This window comes from Tachypleus tridentatus, chromosome 12 (assembly GCF_004210375.1).
Source record: "Tachypleus tridentatus isolate NWPU-2018 chromosome 12, ASM421037v1, whole genome shotgun sequence".
In the NCBI taxonomy this organism is placed as follows: Eukaryota; Metazoa; Arthropoda; class Merostomata; order Xiphosura; family Limulidae; genus Tachypleus; species Tachypleus tridentatus.
This window is the reverse complement of record NC_134836.1, coordinates 60,304,014-60,321,882: the sequence shown is the minus strand read 5'-3', so window position 1 is coordinate 60,321,882 and position 17,869 is coordinate 60,304,014. Positions and strand designations below refer to the sequence as shown.

The window sequence follows — 17,869 nt, the reverse complement described above, 5'->3', positions numbered from 1 at the left end:
GTTTTCTGTTTTCAAAACCAAGTTAAAGCGCATAATTAACAAACTACTTTTAAGAGCTATTGCTGTTTAAAAAATAGAAAAAACTGATAGATATATTAAACGTTTGGTTTCAGACTACAATAATAGCAATATAGTCATTTATATGTCATCTGTCATGTACATTACATAAGTTCCCTGAGAGCAAATTTAAAATTTTTCTTTTTATGTTACATTCTTTTGTTCGTGAGTTCAAATGATTTATGTTTTCATAATGCAGGAGTTTTTACTTAAAAATAAACATTCAACAGTGCTTGTGTCATTTGAATATTTCAAGTTAAAAAGAAAAATAGAATAATCTAACATTTCCTTCCTAAGTAGGCCCGAGGGAAGAGAGCTAACTGTTGACGACACCCCAGGGGGCGCTTCTCCTCTTCTGACGATCCTTGATAAACCCGATGGAAGTCCCCTTTTGAAACCTATTGTTGGAGGTATGAAAAATATCTCTTAGTATTACGAAGGAAATTTTCACTTATTCCACACTTCGTTTTCTACTAATATTTCTATACATAAAGACACTTATGAGTCTACACTGAAACAGCTTTCTAATGGTCAGTTTATCTTCTTCTCTTCGGCATCTTGCATCAAACTCAGAGGATATCATGCATATATATAAATATTCACTCAGAGGATACCATGAATATATATAAATATGCACTCAGAGGATACCATGCATATATATAAATATTCACTCAGAGGATACCATGCATATATATAAATATTCACTCAGAGAATACCATGAATATATATAAATATTTACTCAGAGGATACCATGCATATATATAAATATTCACTCATAGGATACCTTGCATATATATAAATATTCACTCAGTTATTGTTCTTTCGCCAAACGTATATCGCATTTATGTAGAAGATAATATGATAACAGTTCGTGGTAACTTTGTATTGTATTGTTTTTACTAATGAAGAAAAACAACACATTATTCTGAGTAATACTTACATGATTTTAAAAAAAGGTTTTCGTACGTTACTGTAAACAGATCTCAACTGTACCGAACTGGTAACTGGTGATCGCGTGGGACGCCCTCTACACTTCCCTATTAATCGAAATGGAAACGATCGCAGATGACATGGATTACGGTAGGTAGTAACTCACTGTTATTGTGTTTTAGGTTAATAATTAATAACAAATCTGTCGATATGCAGTTAGTGAATGGTGTGTAATAAATCACTGTTATTGTGTTTTAGGTAAATAACTAATAACAAATCTGCTAATTTGACGTTAAAGTTTTAAAAAATGCATACTTTGTAAAAACTTGTGTGGTGATATTAATTCTTTGAAGCAAGAATATTCAGGAAATAAGACAGAAGTTAAAAATATCTGTATACGATTGTTTTCAAAATTACTATAAAGTATTATGTCCGAAGAAGGTTTCAACATATCATTCGAATTGTCGTCACATCTTAGAAACAAATATGTTCTAACTTATATACGTAAAAACGGCTGGTTTGGGTTGAGAATTTTTTTTATGTGGGTTTTCTCGTCATCACTGATTATTATGTTCTAACTTTTAGTGAGATGTTTTAAAAATATTCTATGAATTCAGGTTTACTTTTATACAGATTAATTCAAAAGTACAGAAATGTTTTTGAAATGTCTTAAGTAAGAGAGAAGCTCCACTTCTTTTATGTCAGTGTAATTATAAAACTTACTAACGAGCCGTATACTAACAAGATACCGTTTCTTCTCCAGAACTGACTGACACCTTACATCAAGGATGTTGGGGTTGTCCTGATCATGATATAAGGTGATTTTCAGTACCTAACCGTACACATACGACAAAAGTCACTGTTAAAGTTTTGGGTAAAGGAATGGTCTGAGTAAAAATTGGGGCATTTTTTATGAGAGATAACACTTATTTTTAGATACTTGACTCCTTAAATCTTCAAGGAAATTCTTTACGAATGATTTAAAAAAGTCATGTCTTTTGAAGATAGAATACAAGAGCGTAAAGAAACCTATTTAAATAACAATGATAACGGAACGGAAAAAGAACTATTTGACATTTTTGAAGCTACAACTAAAACATGTAAGTGTATTTCAGCCCAAGAAAATAATAAAAAATAATATGTTTATGTCTTATGTTCATATTTTATTTCATCACTGATACACAGAATAAAAACGTCTGATATTAAAATATCAGAATCTTGTGAAATAACTTGAATAATTTTATTTGCTACACAAACTTAACAATCACTATGAGCTAACAAAACAATACAATAGTTTTTACGTTCTTGGTTAGTGCTCAATCTTAGTGTAAAAATCTGTAGAATCTACACACACTAAATAAAACTATAACTTCGCAAATAAATAACGTGTTCAAATTTGTAATTGAAACCGCACGTTAGTTTTGCTCTTTTAAAACTCGAGAAACGTTGAAAAAATGTTGTTACATAAAATATGTTATAATTCACACAGACTTGTGTTTGTAGAACGTAGTTTGTCATGTCGTGAAATAAAACTATTATAGGGTAAATTTAAAGTACAATTTTTATAGTAATTCCAGGTACCAGTAATGAATACTCTCTGTCTATCTTGTAGTCATTTACACTTGCAAAAAATTAATTATTTTTCTAGTTATTTGCAAGACGGTTTTAATAGTGCAGTAATCGTAAATAGTTGTTATTCTCTATGCCAAATCTTAGTATAAGAACAAAAGAATATATGCTGAGGGAAAAACACATATGCTACTGTAAGGGTATAAATTAATATAAGTTATGCTCTTTCATAATTGCTGGACACATATGAAGTAATAATAATAGATAAAGAGGGTTTACACCCTAATATTTGAAGATTTCTATGTTTTTATACAAGTAGTTTTTAATGCTTTGTAAACTACGTTTTATAAATAATGAAATATGTCGAAGTATAAATGCTTCTACTTTCTGGAAACCACACAAAACTATTATTTTTTTTATACACTTTTGATATGCCAAGATAAAACTATTGTTATAAATTATCCTCATCTCAACTCATTTCAATCATCGAGTTTGGAAGATTTTGTCGTATGATTTCAAGTACAAATGTTTGGTCATTCAGTTCGTAAGTTTTGGTTGATATTACACACGAAGCATGGGTTCCAACAAGCAGTAAGGGCTTCCTAAATATCAGTATATCATGCTTAAGATATCAATATTGATAAGATCCAGAGTTATCCCTGGCCACTTCGTTGAAAAAGCCCGCCATGGCCAAGTGTGTTAAGGCGTTCGACTCGTAATATAAAGGTCGCTGGTTCGAATCCCGGTCGCACCAAACATACTCGCCCTTTCAGCTGTGGGGGTGTTATAATATTACGATCAATCCCACTATTCTTGGTAAAAGAGTAGCTCAAGTGTTGGCGGTGAGTGGTGATGACTAGCTAGCTGCCTTCTCTCTAATCTTACACTGTTAAATTAGGGACAGCTACCGCAGACAGCTCTCGTGTAGCTTGAAAAACAAGCCGAAAAAATAGATTAAAAACGCTGCACTAATTGAAAGGATCCTCGGGTACAAGATATAATGTAGATTATAAAATGTACCCTAGGTTTTGGAGGTGATTGATAAAGTAGGACCCACATTGCGGTGGGTATACACCGTCTATCAGTCTTAACCTCCAATTCGCTACTCTCGCATAAGAAAAATAGAAACATAGAGGGTGAGATTTGTGTGCTTAAGACCACAATGTCCCACATCTATATTACTCTTTTCTGCCTGCAGACAGGTGTGGGAGGGTGACTTCCTTTCAAAGTAAAGAAGAAAAAAATAATTGACAAATAAGAATAAAAACAATAAGGTACTATCATTTAGGGGTAAGTTAGTTAAAAACTTACCTTTTGAAGTTAGCATTCAGCTCCCATTATAGTAAAAAGGCACAAACTGGTAGTCCAGTAAACCAATTATATAGTATGAAGAGTTCCGTCCAGTTATCTAAATAAACTAGTATAGCATCACCCATTTATTAAGTCTACTGTGACTATTATGCTCTAAACAAGCTGGCAAGTTGTACCTTTACTTAGCACTTCATTATACGAATGTACATCTTCAATAAATATTTACTTACGATTCTTGTTCCTATAATGTACGAGACAATAAACCAGAAAAATACTAACTTCGACTGAAGCTTTTACACTTAAGTGGAAATGGACAGCAAAACAATCCACATAATTAGCAGAACTGTTGTATTCTATAGATCCAAATTAAAAACTGTCTGCAAAATAATCATAACGATTTGAGTTATGCAGTGATGAGTTAAAACAATCTTTTCTCAAATTCCAAGACATTTTGAATGATGCAATCACGTGATCTGTTTTACAAACCGACTATTTGTGGAATGGCTTTGTTCATATTAGTCTTTAGTAAATACAGTTAACTACATCAAAACATTTTATTAATTTAGTGAAGTTGCGGTATAATTCATATTTAACATAAACATATAAACATTTTGTTTATCACATTTCTAACAAAGATATTAATATATAAACCGACAATTAACGCAACTACATTATTAATCAGAATTATTTTTTTCTAGCTGATATATCCGGAAACCATCCACGCTCTTAATGACGTATTTTTAGCATCACTTGATTATTAAAATGGAAATTTAATTAGCAATATATCATTATTACGCTAACATTATGTCGTAATTACTTACTATTACGTCAACGATCTGTAATTTGGGTTTTGGTGCTGTCATGCGCTAATGAATGTTAGCTTTAACACTAGAACCGAAGGCTGATATATGGACGATAGTTTTAAAACAAACCTACAGTTATACACTGTTCCATTGGTTTAACAGGAACTTTATTTTCCAAGTCGTCATTATGCCTGCGATTGACCTTGACTGTTTGAGTCATATTTTACTGCATCAGTATGACTGTTACTCTTTCTGTTTCACTGTTGTCTTCTTTCCTTGACCGCTGTATGACTATATAACTTTCTACACTTCATTCTGCCTACCAACATTTACTATGTTTCTATATCATATTATACTTAATATTTCATATTAATCTTTAAATATAATAACAGGGCTGAATAATTGAAACCAAATAAACCTTGAAGATTATTTTAAACGAAATATTTGAACAATTTATGCGAAAGTAAATGTTATAATTAATAATGTTATTATTCTACTTATTTAAGCCATATGCTTGAAGTTATTACGAGAGTAAATTATTTGGATGAAACTTCAAGTCATTCTAAAAGTCGGCCCGGCCTGGCCAGTTGGTTAAGGCACTGGACTCGTAATCTGAGGGTCGCGGGTTGGAATCCCCGTCGCACCAAACACTCTCGCCCTTTCAGCCGTAGGGTCATTATAGTGGGACGGTAAATTCCACTTTTCGTTGGTAAAAGAGTAGCCCAAGAGATGGCGGTGGGTGGTGATGACTAATTGCCTTCCCTCTAGTCTTACAATGTAAAATTATGGACGGCTAGCGCAGATAGCCCTCGTGTAACTTTGCACGAAATTCAAAACAAACTAAAAGTCACAAGTACAGTCCGCGTGAAACTTCAACAAGCTAAGCTGTAGAGACTCACCCTCTGCAGGTAGATTTATTTATGATCTGAATTCAAGGTTTTCTTTTTCTTGTCAATAGAATGTATTTGACATGTTTTACTCTTGTTCTTTACGTATTTTATGTAGCAGAATTTGGAGTATATAAATATGTTTTTTAGTAAAGAAAGTCCTCAAAAGACCTGTAAGAAACAAAAAAAAATTAATTGGAAACGAGTCTAGATTTCTTCATCTGATAAAACTACCTAGCAATTATAAACATCTTTTGAAAACTTTTTGTTTTCAGAAAATTTTTTTTATGGAATACATCACCTAATGTGAGTTTTACAGATGTGTTTTAATAGGTAATTATCTGGTCATTAAAACTGGCTTTTTTACTTTAAAGTTTTTTGAATAATAATTAAGGATAACTTAATGCTGTTTTTTAAACTTCATACATTAATTATGCAATATGCACTTGTGAAAAGCTACGAACCTGAGATATATAACTATCTTCTATATAATATATCTAATAAGACATCAACTAAAAACTGGAGACTTACTTCATTACGCTTTTCATTTTTTGAAAATGTAAAAAAAGAACTAAAAGCGCATTTTTGGAGAAGTTAGATTACTAAATCTTAGATAAATTAACGAAGGTGTGAAATTAGAGTCTAAACAAAGTCAATAAGTGGTAACTTTCATGATATCTATAAAAATTTTGAAAAGATGGACTCTACATTGAAAAATCTACGTATATAATTTTACTCCTTATTTCAACCTAAAGCCTGGCCTGTCCAGGTGGTTAAGGCACTCGATTCGTAATCTGAGGGTCGCCCTTTCAGCCATGGGGGCGTTATAATGTCAATACCACTATTCGTTGGTGAAAGAGTAGCTCAAATTAGGAACGGCTAAAGCGGATAGCTCTCGTGCAGCTTTGCGCGAAATTCAAAACAAACAAGTCAAACATCCAACCTGTATAAACAATTTTGATGTAATCTGAGGGATGAAGTATTTTACGCTGATCAACACGTGTTATGACTGAATATAATAAAACCAGTCTTTATGAAATACATGTCCTTCTTTGCCCTAAAGCAAATGTTTCCAATCTGTGATCCGTGGGCCCCTGTAGGTCTGCAATTATACACCATATATATGAATTATCGTTATCTGAAAAAGTAGCGAATGAAATAAAATGCTGAGTCATTACAAACATAATATAATAATACAAATATAAAGTACAAATTAATAATTGTAATTAACATGATGCACCACTGTTTGTCAATCAAATAAAGAAACCAGTAATACAAAACAAGACAGTTGATTTACTGTTAGACTGACGCATATAAATTCGAAGTATAGAAATAAGATATGTGGATCTTCGTTTGAAACTGTCAGACATTGACCATGAAATTCACCAGATTGTATCAACAATCAACCAGATTGTGTATTATCCTTCACATTAAAGTATGTCACGAGATTTTTATTGAAATTTCCATATTTAAATCTCTTTTCATAGTTTTTTTCTTAAAATTAGAATCAAACTGTAAAGATAGTAAATACGTGTATGGTACACCAGTTACACATGATAAAAACCTTTTAATGGGAGATGGTTCGCCAACACAATAAAGACGTTTAAGGGGTCTGCAGGTTGGCAAAGTTTAGGAACCCCGGCCACAAAGCACGTTTCATTCAGTTAAAAATATTAAAATAATAATTGAATAATATAAATGTATTTTTGCACTCATAAAATGTGTTATTTTAATATAAGTTGAATTAGTAAAGTTCATGGTTTTCGTATATTATTAAGGATAAGTGGTTAAGAAAATAGAAATTGAAAACACTGAGGGGTAAGTAAAAGACACATAAACGGAGTGTTTTAAAGAAATGGACTACAAAAGCTCCATGCACGGAGGGAAATTGAATCTCGGGCTTTAAACTTACTGCTGGAAAACCGGTGTAAAAACACTTAAATTATTATAATTTTCCATCTACAACAAAATGTAGTATTAATTAAACTACAAGTCTTTGGTTCTTTAGTCTACCTGTTCCATTATTCTTCAACATAATTTCATATAATGTTTAATAAAGGAAATAATTACCATAATTATAACGAACAAACTCACTCTCCTCACATCATTAGTCTGTTTCAGCGGTTAAATGTCGTTGAACTTGGCAAATATGAAGAAAGAACTTGTGTGTGTTTATATAGCAAAGCCACATCGCGCTATCTGCTGTGTCCATCGCGGGAAAAGAACAATGATGTACTAGGTTATTGTTATTGCAATATAAATAATTATAAATATCTATATGGATGTCATCTATATTGATAACTTTTTGTCAAATAAATACATTCTTTCTAACGTATGTTTCTTATATATAAAATTAGGAAATAGTCCTTCAAAATAATTATTACAATGATAAATAATTTGAAACATATATATTCTCTCTTTCATTCACTCAAACATATATATTTCTCCTTTCATTCACTCAAACATATATATTCCCCTTTCATCCACTCAAACACATATATTCCCCATTTCATTCACTCAAACATATATATTCCCCATTTCATTCACTTAACATATATATTACCCATTTCATTCACTTAACATATATATTCCCCATTTCATTCACACAAACATATATATTCCTCGTTTCATTCACTCAAAGATATATACTCCCTCTTTCATTCACTCAAAGATATATACTCCCTCTTTCATTCACTCAAACATATATATTCCCCCTTTCATTCACTCAAACATATGTATTCCTTCTTTCATCCACTCAAACATATATATTCCCCATTTTATTCACTCAACATATATATTCCCCATTTCATTCACTCAAACATATATATTCCCTCTTTCTTTCACTCAACATATATATTCCCCATTTCATTCACACAAACATATATATTCCCCGTTTCATTCACTCAAACATATATATTCCCCGTTTCATTCACTCAAACATATATATTCGTTTTTTCATTCACTCAAACATATATATTCCCCTTTTCCTTCACTCAACATATATATTCCCCTTTTCCTTCACTCAACATATATATTCCTCTTTCATTCATTCAAATATATATATTCCTCTTTTCTTCACTCAACATATATATTCTCCTCTTTTATTCACTCAAACATATATATATTCTTCCTTTCATTCACTCAAACATATATATTCTATTTCAATTATTCACTCAAACATATATATTCCCCTTTCATTCACTCAAACATATATACTCCCTCTTTCATTCACTCAAACATATATATTCCCCCTTTCAATCACTCAAACATATATATTCCTCCTTTCATCCACTCAAACATATATATTCCCTATTTCATTCACTCAAACATATATTTCCTATTTATTCACTCAAACATATATATTCCCCCTTTCATTCACTCAAACATATATATTCCTCCTTTCATTCACTCAAACATATATATTCCCCATTTCATTCACTCAACATATATATTCCCCATTTCATTCACTCAAACATATATATTCCCCGTTTCATTCACTCAAACATATATATTCCCCATTTCATTCACTCAAACATATATATTCCACGTTTCATTCACTCAAACATATATATTCCTCTTTTCATTCACTTAAACATATATATTCCCTCTTTCATTCATTCAAACATATATATTCCCCCTTTCCTTCACTCAAACATATATATTCCTTTTTTCATTCACTCAAACATATATATTCCCCCTTTCCTTCACTCAAACATATATATTCCTTTTTTCATTCACTCAAACATATATATTCCTTTTTTCATTCACTCAAACATATATATTCCCCATTTCATTCACTCAAACATATATATTCCCCGTTTCATTCACTCAAACATATATATTCCCCCTTTCATTCACTCAAACATATATATTCGTTTTTTCATTCACTCAAACATATATATTCCCCTTTTCCTTCAGTCAACATATATATTCCTCCTTTCATTCACTCAAACATATATATTCCCCATTTCATTCACTCAAACATATGTATTCCCCCTTTCATTCACTCAAACATATATATTCCCCATTTCATTCACTCAAACATATATATTCCCCTTTTCCTTCACTCAACATATATATTCCCCCTTTCATTCATTCAAACATATATATTCCCCCTTTCCTTCACTCAACATATATAATCCTCCTTTCATTCACTCAAACATATATATTCCTCCTTTCATTCACTCAAACATATATATTCCCCATTTCATTCACTCAAACATATATATTCCCCCTTTCATTCACTCAAACATATATATTCCTCCTTTCATCCACTCAAACATATATATTCCCCATTTCATTCACTCAACATATATATTCCCCATTTCATTCACTCAAACATATATACTCCCTCTTTCATTCACTCAAACATATATATTCCTCCTTTCATTCACTCAAACATATATATTCCTTTTTTCATTCACTCAAACATATATATTCCCCATTTCATTCACTCAAACATATATATTCCCCGTTTCATTCACTCAAACATATATATTCCTTTTTTCATTCACTTAAACATATATATTCCCCATTTCATTCACTCAAACATATATATTCCCCTTTTCCTTCACTCAACATATATATTCCTCCTTTTATTCACTCAAACATATATATTCCCCATTTCATACACTCAAACATATATATTCCCCTTTTCCTGCACTCAACATATATATTCCTCCTTTCATTCACTGAAACATATATACTCCCTCTTTCATTCACTCAAACATATATATTCCCCCTTTCATTCACTCAAACATATATATTCCTCCTTTCATCCACTTAAACATATATATTCCCCATTTCATTCACTCAACATATATATTCCCCATTTCATTCACTCAAACATATATATTCCCCGTTTCATTCACTCAAACATATATACTCCCTCTTTCATTCACTCAAACATATATATTCCTCCTTTCATTCACTCAAACATATATATTCCCCATTTCATTCACTCAAACATATGTATTCCTTTTTCATTCACTCAAACATATATACTCCCTCTTTCATTCACTCAAACATATATATTCGTTTTTTCATTCACTCAACATATATATTCCTCCTTTCATTCACTGAAACATATATACTCCCTCTTTCATTCACTCAAACATATATATTCCCCCTTTCATTCACTCAAACATATATATTCCTCCTTTCATCCACTTAAACATATATATTCCCCATTTCATTCACTCAACATATATATTCCCTATTTCATTCACTCAAACATATATATTCTCTGTTTCATTCACTCAAACATATATATCTCTCTTTCATTCACTCAAACATATATATTCTCCTTTCATTCACTCAAACATATATATTTCCCATTTCATTCACTCAAACATATGTATTCTTTTTTCATTCACTCAAACATATATGCTCCTCTTTCATTCACTCAAACATATATATTTCCTTTCATTCACTCAAACATATATGCTCCTCTTTCATTCACTCAAACATATATATTCCCTTTCATTCACTCAAATATATATTCCTCTTTCATTCACTCAAACATATATATTCCTCCTTTCATCCACTCAAACATATATATTCCCCATTTCATTCACTCAACATATATATTCCCCATTTCATTCACTCAAACATATATATTCCTCCTTTCATTCACTCAAACATATATATTCCTTTTTTCATTCACTCAAACATATATATTCCCCATTTCATTCACTCAATCATATATATTCCCCGTTTCATTCACTCAAACATATATATTCCTTTTTTCATTCACTTAAACATATATATTCCCCATTTCATTCACTCAAACATATATATTCCCCTTTTCCTTCACTCAACATATATATTCCTCCTTTTATTCACTCAAACATATATATTCCCCATTTCATTCACTCAAACATATATATTCCTCTTTTCCTTCACTCAACATATATATTCCTCCTTTCATTCACTCAAACATATATATTCCCCATTTCATTCACTGAAACATATATACTCCCTCTTTCATTCACTCAAACATATATATTCCCCCTTTCATTCACTCAAACATATATATTCCTCCTTTCATCCACTTAAACATATATATTCCCCATTTCATTCACTCAACATATATATTCCCCATTTCATTCACTCAAACATATATATTCCCCGTTTCATTCACTCAAACATATATACTCCCTCTTTCATTCACTCAAACATATATATTCCTCCTTTCATTCACTCAAACATATATACTCCCTCTTTCATTCACTCAAACATATATATTCCCCCTTTCATTCACTCAAACATATATACTCCCTCTTTCATTCACTCAAAGATATATATTCCCCCTTTCATTCACTCAAACATATATATTCCTCCTTTCATCCACTTAAACATATATATTCCCCATTTCATTCACTCAACATATATATTCCCCATTTCATTCACTCAAACATATATATTCCCTCTTTCATTCACTCAAACATATATACTCCCTCTTTCATTCACTCAAACATATATATTCCCTCTTTCATTCACTCAAACATATATATTCCCTCTTTCCTTCACTCAACATATATATTTCCCCTTTCAGTCAGTCATTTTAATTCATACTTTTGAGTGCTATGCAATTTCCTTTTAGAAATTTCACATCTATGTTTTATAATTAGAAAAACTAAATAAAGATAAAGCTTCACAGGTGCCAGTTTTATAATCAACGAATATTTTATCTGACACTATGAGAACCTTCACACACATTAATGTTTCATGAACTTGTCATCAGTTTAGAACTTACGCTACTTTCGCCTTAAGATATTTCACAAAAATATTATTATCTTTAATAGAATGTGTTAAAATTACACATGAGAAAATGTACTGAATTATTATATAATTATTTACATAGTAATTAGAGTAACTACGTTTTTTTTTGTGTTTTTTTACTGTCGCTGTCACACTACATTGGAATAAGTCTTTCAGACAAGTATCTGGAACTCAATCGAAATGCCTTTAGCTCTGTTCTTCTCAGAGATAAAAAACAGTACTAATTTTCTCTTTTTGCAAAGGGTACAGTTTGCTAAAAAAAGGTAACTATATTTTAACGTGGACAGAGCACAACCAATTTATTAAAGTGTGAGAGTGCTCTCCCAGCGTTAGGGTTGTGCGCCCGGCACAGCCAGGTGGTTAAAGCACTTTACTCGTAATCTGAGAATTGCGGGTTCGAATACCCGTCACACCAAACATGCTCGCCCTATCTGCCGTGGGGGCGTTATAATGTTCGGTCAATCTCACTATTCGTTGTTAAAAGAGTAGCTCAAGAGTTGGCGGTGGGTTATGATGACTAACTTCCTTTCGTCTAGTCTTACACTGCTACATTATCGACGGCTACGCAGATAGCCCTCGTGTAGCTTTGAGCAAAATTCATAACCATATCTTAAAATAATCATTATATTTTTTTTAAATTCACTTTCAGCACTGTATCCTTATAATTATTACTCATGAATCATATATATCTAAAGACATTATGAAAAGATATTTCGAGACCTGAGGAAGTTACGGTCTTTACTGTAGTAATTCAATAAAACAGAAACGGCAAGAGTGAATACGCTAATAAGACATAAGGATAAGTGAGACACAGTAACATTACTGCATTAGTAGACTTAATGTAAGTATAAAGTAGAAACATAAATATCATTACAGATTATTTGTGAAACTTCGTATCAGAAACATTTAAGAACAACCTAAACTGTTTGACACAAAGAAGAGTTACGCAGTTACGTGATTTATATTTATAGACTATAATGTCACTAAACTATTTGAATTTAAAATGTCTCGCATGTATTAGAGCTATACACTTAAATTTCAACCCTGGCTGTTAATTTTCACTGGTTCCATTCTGCAATTATATGAAGGGTTCACATTAATACTTCGGTGTGAAACATTCAGGAAATGTGATTAAACTCTTATATGTTAAGCGAGTAAGAAACACGGTGAAGAAACCAACAAGAACCATGAAGAATAGTCTAATATAAGAACAAGACGACAAGAAAACATATAACGAACTATTAAGTAGGTAACTAGAATTACTTTTAATGGCTGTTTTAATGAAGCATGCGTTATTCCCCATAGACCTAATAATATGTAGTTTAATTTTACTTTACTTACCAGTGAAATTAATGTCTGTTTAAGAAATTAATTGTTTTCAAGGCGCTGCATATTTACTTACATTTCATCTATAATTGTTTTCATACATGTTGGCATTTATTGTTTTCAAGAAACGAGCAGAGACTCTGACAGTTGTTTTTTTAACATTGTATGTTTTTAAAGCTTGTTATGGATGCTGTTAAACATGTTTAACCTTCGGATCAGTATGCCCACCGGTCAATGGAAAATTTCTTTAAGTTGTGAAAGTTATAACATTGTATGTTGCTTGTCCTAAGTTGGGTAGAAAAATATATATTCACGTATTGAATATTTGTTTATGCTAGCTACCTACAGATTTATGTAAATGAAGTAAAGTAGTTCTTGTGTAGCTTTAATTAAATGCACTAAATTATTTAGAAACTAAATGAACAGACGTAATTGTCCAGTCGTTAAAGGATATCATAGAAATTAGAGAACTGATGTTGCGTAATGGCCACGTCAATCAACTGATAATAATCCGATTCTAACTTTATGGGGTGGGTTAAATCGATTAAAGAAAGATAGCAAGTCAATCACACACTGAAGATGAACGTATTGAAGTACTAAATTAGGGATTACAGTTAATCACTCAGGAACATCTGTACAAACTCATTGAAAGTATGGCACGTGGAGTGAAGCAGTACTGAATTATAAGATAATGTTGACTAAATATTAACTTGTGAAACTAGTTTGTGTTATTGTGAGTTTCATTTCTTACGTTCGAGTATAACAGAGAAACTTGTTTGATCATTTTGTAGGCTAATTGGAATAAGGAAATCTAAGAAACAACAGCAGGTGTACAACACTTTGTGTGATAATATGTAACTAAAATCATGAAAAGTTCACGTAGTTACTAAAGTCAGAGTTAAAATTAGGATTTGAGATCATATTTAAACAGAGCTTATAGAGGGCGTTCTAAAAACAAAATTTTATATATTTTTATGTTATCTAATAAAAAATAATAAATTAACGACATTTTCAAGGGGTGTCACTTTTTGTCCACCTCCTGTATTGCATACCCAATTTGACCATAATTATGGGAAAATGCACGTGAAAAATTCTTATTCACAAACGTTAAATAAGGCTACCTATTACATCATTACTGTTTACATTTTCTTTAACTTAAATAACCAACAACCATCTTAATAACATTTATTTGAGTGTTTCTTGTATTTTGACAATAATGTAGCTATATTTCTTTGTTTTTAAGCTTCAAAGGGAATAAGAAGCCTTATTTACAAGATTCAGACAATATAATAGGTATTTTAATCTAAGTTCTATCACTAATGTAAACATTTTCTCGAAAACCGTGTACGTTTCTTCAAGCATACACTTATCTCTGCATTTATGAGCCTGTGCATATTTTTGTCGGTTTCACTTCTCTATCTCTTACTGAAATTATAAAGATTTGTTTTATTTGAAGAAAAGCATCTAATGAAGAAACACGAAAAATTATGCGTAGATTAACTGACAAATTTCCAAAACCAGCTGAACAAGATGTGAAATTGAGTGGCCACGTGCTGGTCACGCAGATATTTATTGTAATTGTGTAGCTTCAAAGTTAACAAATGAGTCCCACTAACAACATTTCTCTGATATTATGCTAGTTACAATTTTAAGAATGTAGAAACTCCACATACGTCTAAAATACACACACACACGTGTGTGTGTATTCTTAGTATAATAACTTAAATAAATCACCAAATAGTTTTGCATTTTGAGTTACATCTATTCGCTCGTTTCTGCAATAGTCCAAGAAAAAAAAATACAAGTATTTCATTTGAATATCAACTTGAATAAATAGCATGACCAATATTTTTGATTTTCATATGAAAACAACTATAAAATAAATTATGGAGATGTAAGATGACATCTGCTAGTTTTCTCATACGTTCCAACATCATGACCGGATTATTACTTGCTACTGAAATTTTAATAATGTTTTCGAAATTTCCTTTAGCAAATACTAGATTAAAAGGGAACAAAGTGTAGTCCAATGATGATAAAATATGCTTTCCTTGTGTTGAGCGTCACGGTAACAGTGTATTTGAAGGTCGATTATCTGCTACGAAATAGGTTCTAGGTCTTAATCCATTATGGGCAAAACTACTTGTATTAAATATAAAATAAAATACTGGTTACATCTATTACTCCTTTTTTTAAAAAAAATCTGACGTTTACCTCTTAAACAAGTAAGATATTCAAAGATAAGAAGATAGACTGAAACTGTGTTTTCAATCAATTTTGTTAACACAACTATTGGCCCGGCAGGGCCAGGTGGTTAAGGCACTCGACTCGTAATCTGAGGGTCATAGGTTCAAATCCCCTTCACATCAAATATGCTCTCCCTTTCAGCCGTGGAAGCATTATAATATGACTCTCAATCTCACTATTCGTTGGTAAAAGAAAAGCCCAAGAGTTGGCGGTGGGTGGTGATGATAGCTGCCTTCCCTCTAGTCTTACACTGTTAAATTAGGGACGACTAGCATCGATAACCCTTGTTTAGGCTTGCGCCTAATTCAAAACACAACTATTAAAAAAGCACACTTTCACTGACCAATTTTATTTTCATACTTTTGGAAAATATTACAGAAATGCTCAGAATATATTCTAGAAGAAATAAATATATAGCATAAGATTCGTATCTTAGATTAATTGTAATGAAAATTTTTTAAAAATAACTACATCGAAGATTAGCCCCAATGTGTTTCTAGTATTCTTGGACTATTCTAATGAAACAGTAAGAGTGATCATCACATTATGACGTTGAAAATAAATAATTGGCTCCACTTTTATCTGTATAAGTAGCATGTTAAATTGTTTAATTATAATATACGCTTACTTTTTACTGATACACATCAGTATCTGATTTGTATTTTAAACACTTAGAAAACTATGTAATACTTTCATTTCTAGTTTTAATCAGTTTTTTTAAAGCCAGGTAACCATTCTGTAGACTTGTATACAAAAATGGCCAAATTATAAACAATTTGTGTTTGAATTTCGCGTAAAGCTACACAAGGGTTATCTGCGCTAGTCGTCCCTAATTTAGTAGTGTTAGACTAGCGGGAAGGCAGCTAGTCATCACCACCCACCGCTAACTCTTGGGCTACTCTTTTACCAACGAAAAGTGGGATTAACCGTCACATTATAACGCTCCCACGGCTGAAAGGGCGAACATGTTTGATGCGACGGGGATTCAAACCAGCGACCCTCAGATTATGATTCGAACGCCTTAATTATAAACAAAGGGAAAATTTGTGCTTCTCCTAAGTAATACTTAGTTGTGTAATGTAACAAGTACTTCTGACTTTTCTTGAGTAATATTCTTGGTGAAACTTCATAATTTGTAAACTCGAACCGAAACCCATGTTTTAGTTATGTAAGGTTCCGGATTATGTACGTCGAGTCAGGAAATGGGTAAGATATTAATATTATTAATACCCCACAATATAATGAGTAATGATCAATATCTCAGCAGGCATGTGCAAAGTAGATGTGCACCAATTCAAAACTGATAACTGAGGATATCCACATTTTGACCAGATTCCAAACCGAACTTATGAGTGTGGCATTTCACTAAAACGTCACCAGAATTCTTGGAATTATGGATTGTGGAATTGGAATCTGTGTACAATCGAGATGGTATTATTTTTGTCTTTCAGAAAACCAAGGTATAGGGCCAGTAAATAACTATTTCTACAAATAACATAATATCAGCGTTATTATGGTTTAATATATCAGAAACCACCCGCCAATAGGTAAATTTTCTCTGACATAAGTCGTTATATCATATAACGGTTTAGATATATATTGTAAATGGTTGATATACGTAGCGTTTCATAGGTCAATTTTCTCTAACATAAGTCGTTATATCATATAACGGTTTAGATATATATTGTAAATGATTGATATACGTAGCGTTTCATAGGTCAATTTTCTCTAACATAAGTCGTTATATCATATAACGGTTTAGATATATATTGTAAATGATTGATATACGTAGCGTTTCATCGGACACCTTATGGGTCGCATTCCTAACCTAATTCTTGAACTCTGGTGTTAAAGAACTATTTTGTCGTCACTGGCGTACGGAGCACAAGGTGGTCAGTCGAGAGGTGATAATGTTTTATTGTTATTAGAAACACTAGTATACGGTCAGTGAAGAAA

At 31.7% G+C, this 17,869-nt stretch overlaps 1 protein-coding gene across 2 annotated transcripts in view; it reads left to right on the top strand.

Annotated features, from left to right (window-relative positions):
* LOC143233385 (hemicentin-2-like) overlaps positions 1-2,133 on the top strand; it is a 165,252-nt gene extending 163,119 nt beyond the window's left edge. The window contains exons 13-15 of one of the 2 annotated variants that reach the window (XM_076469577.1): positions 358-467; positions 1,038-1,137; positions 1,751-2,133. In XM_076469577.1, the coding sequence (XP_076325692.1) occupies positions 358-467; positions 1,038-1,126 (199 nt within the window). In that variant the 3' untranslated portion in view covers positions 1,127-1,137; positions 1,751-2,133. Of the gene's footprint in view, positions 1-354; positions 468-1,037; positions 1,138-1,750 lie in introns of both variants that reach the window. The other variant, XM_076469576.1, reaches the window with a different exon arrangement.
* The last annotated feature ends 15,736 nt before the right edge of the window (positions 2,134-17,869 follow it).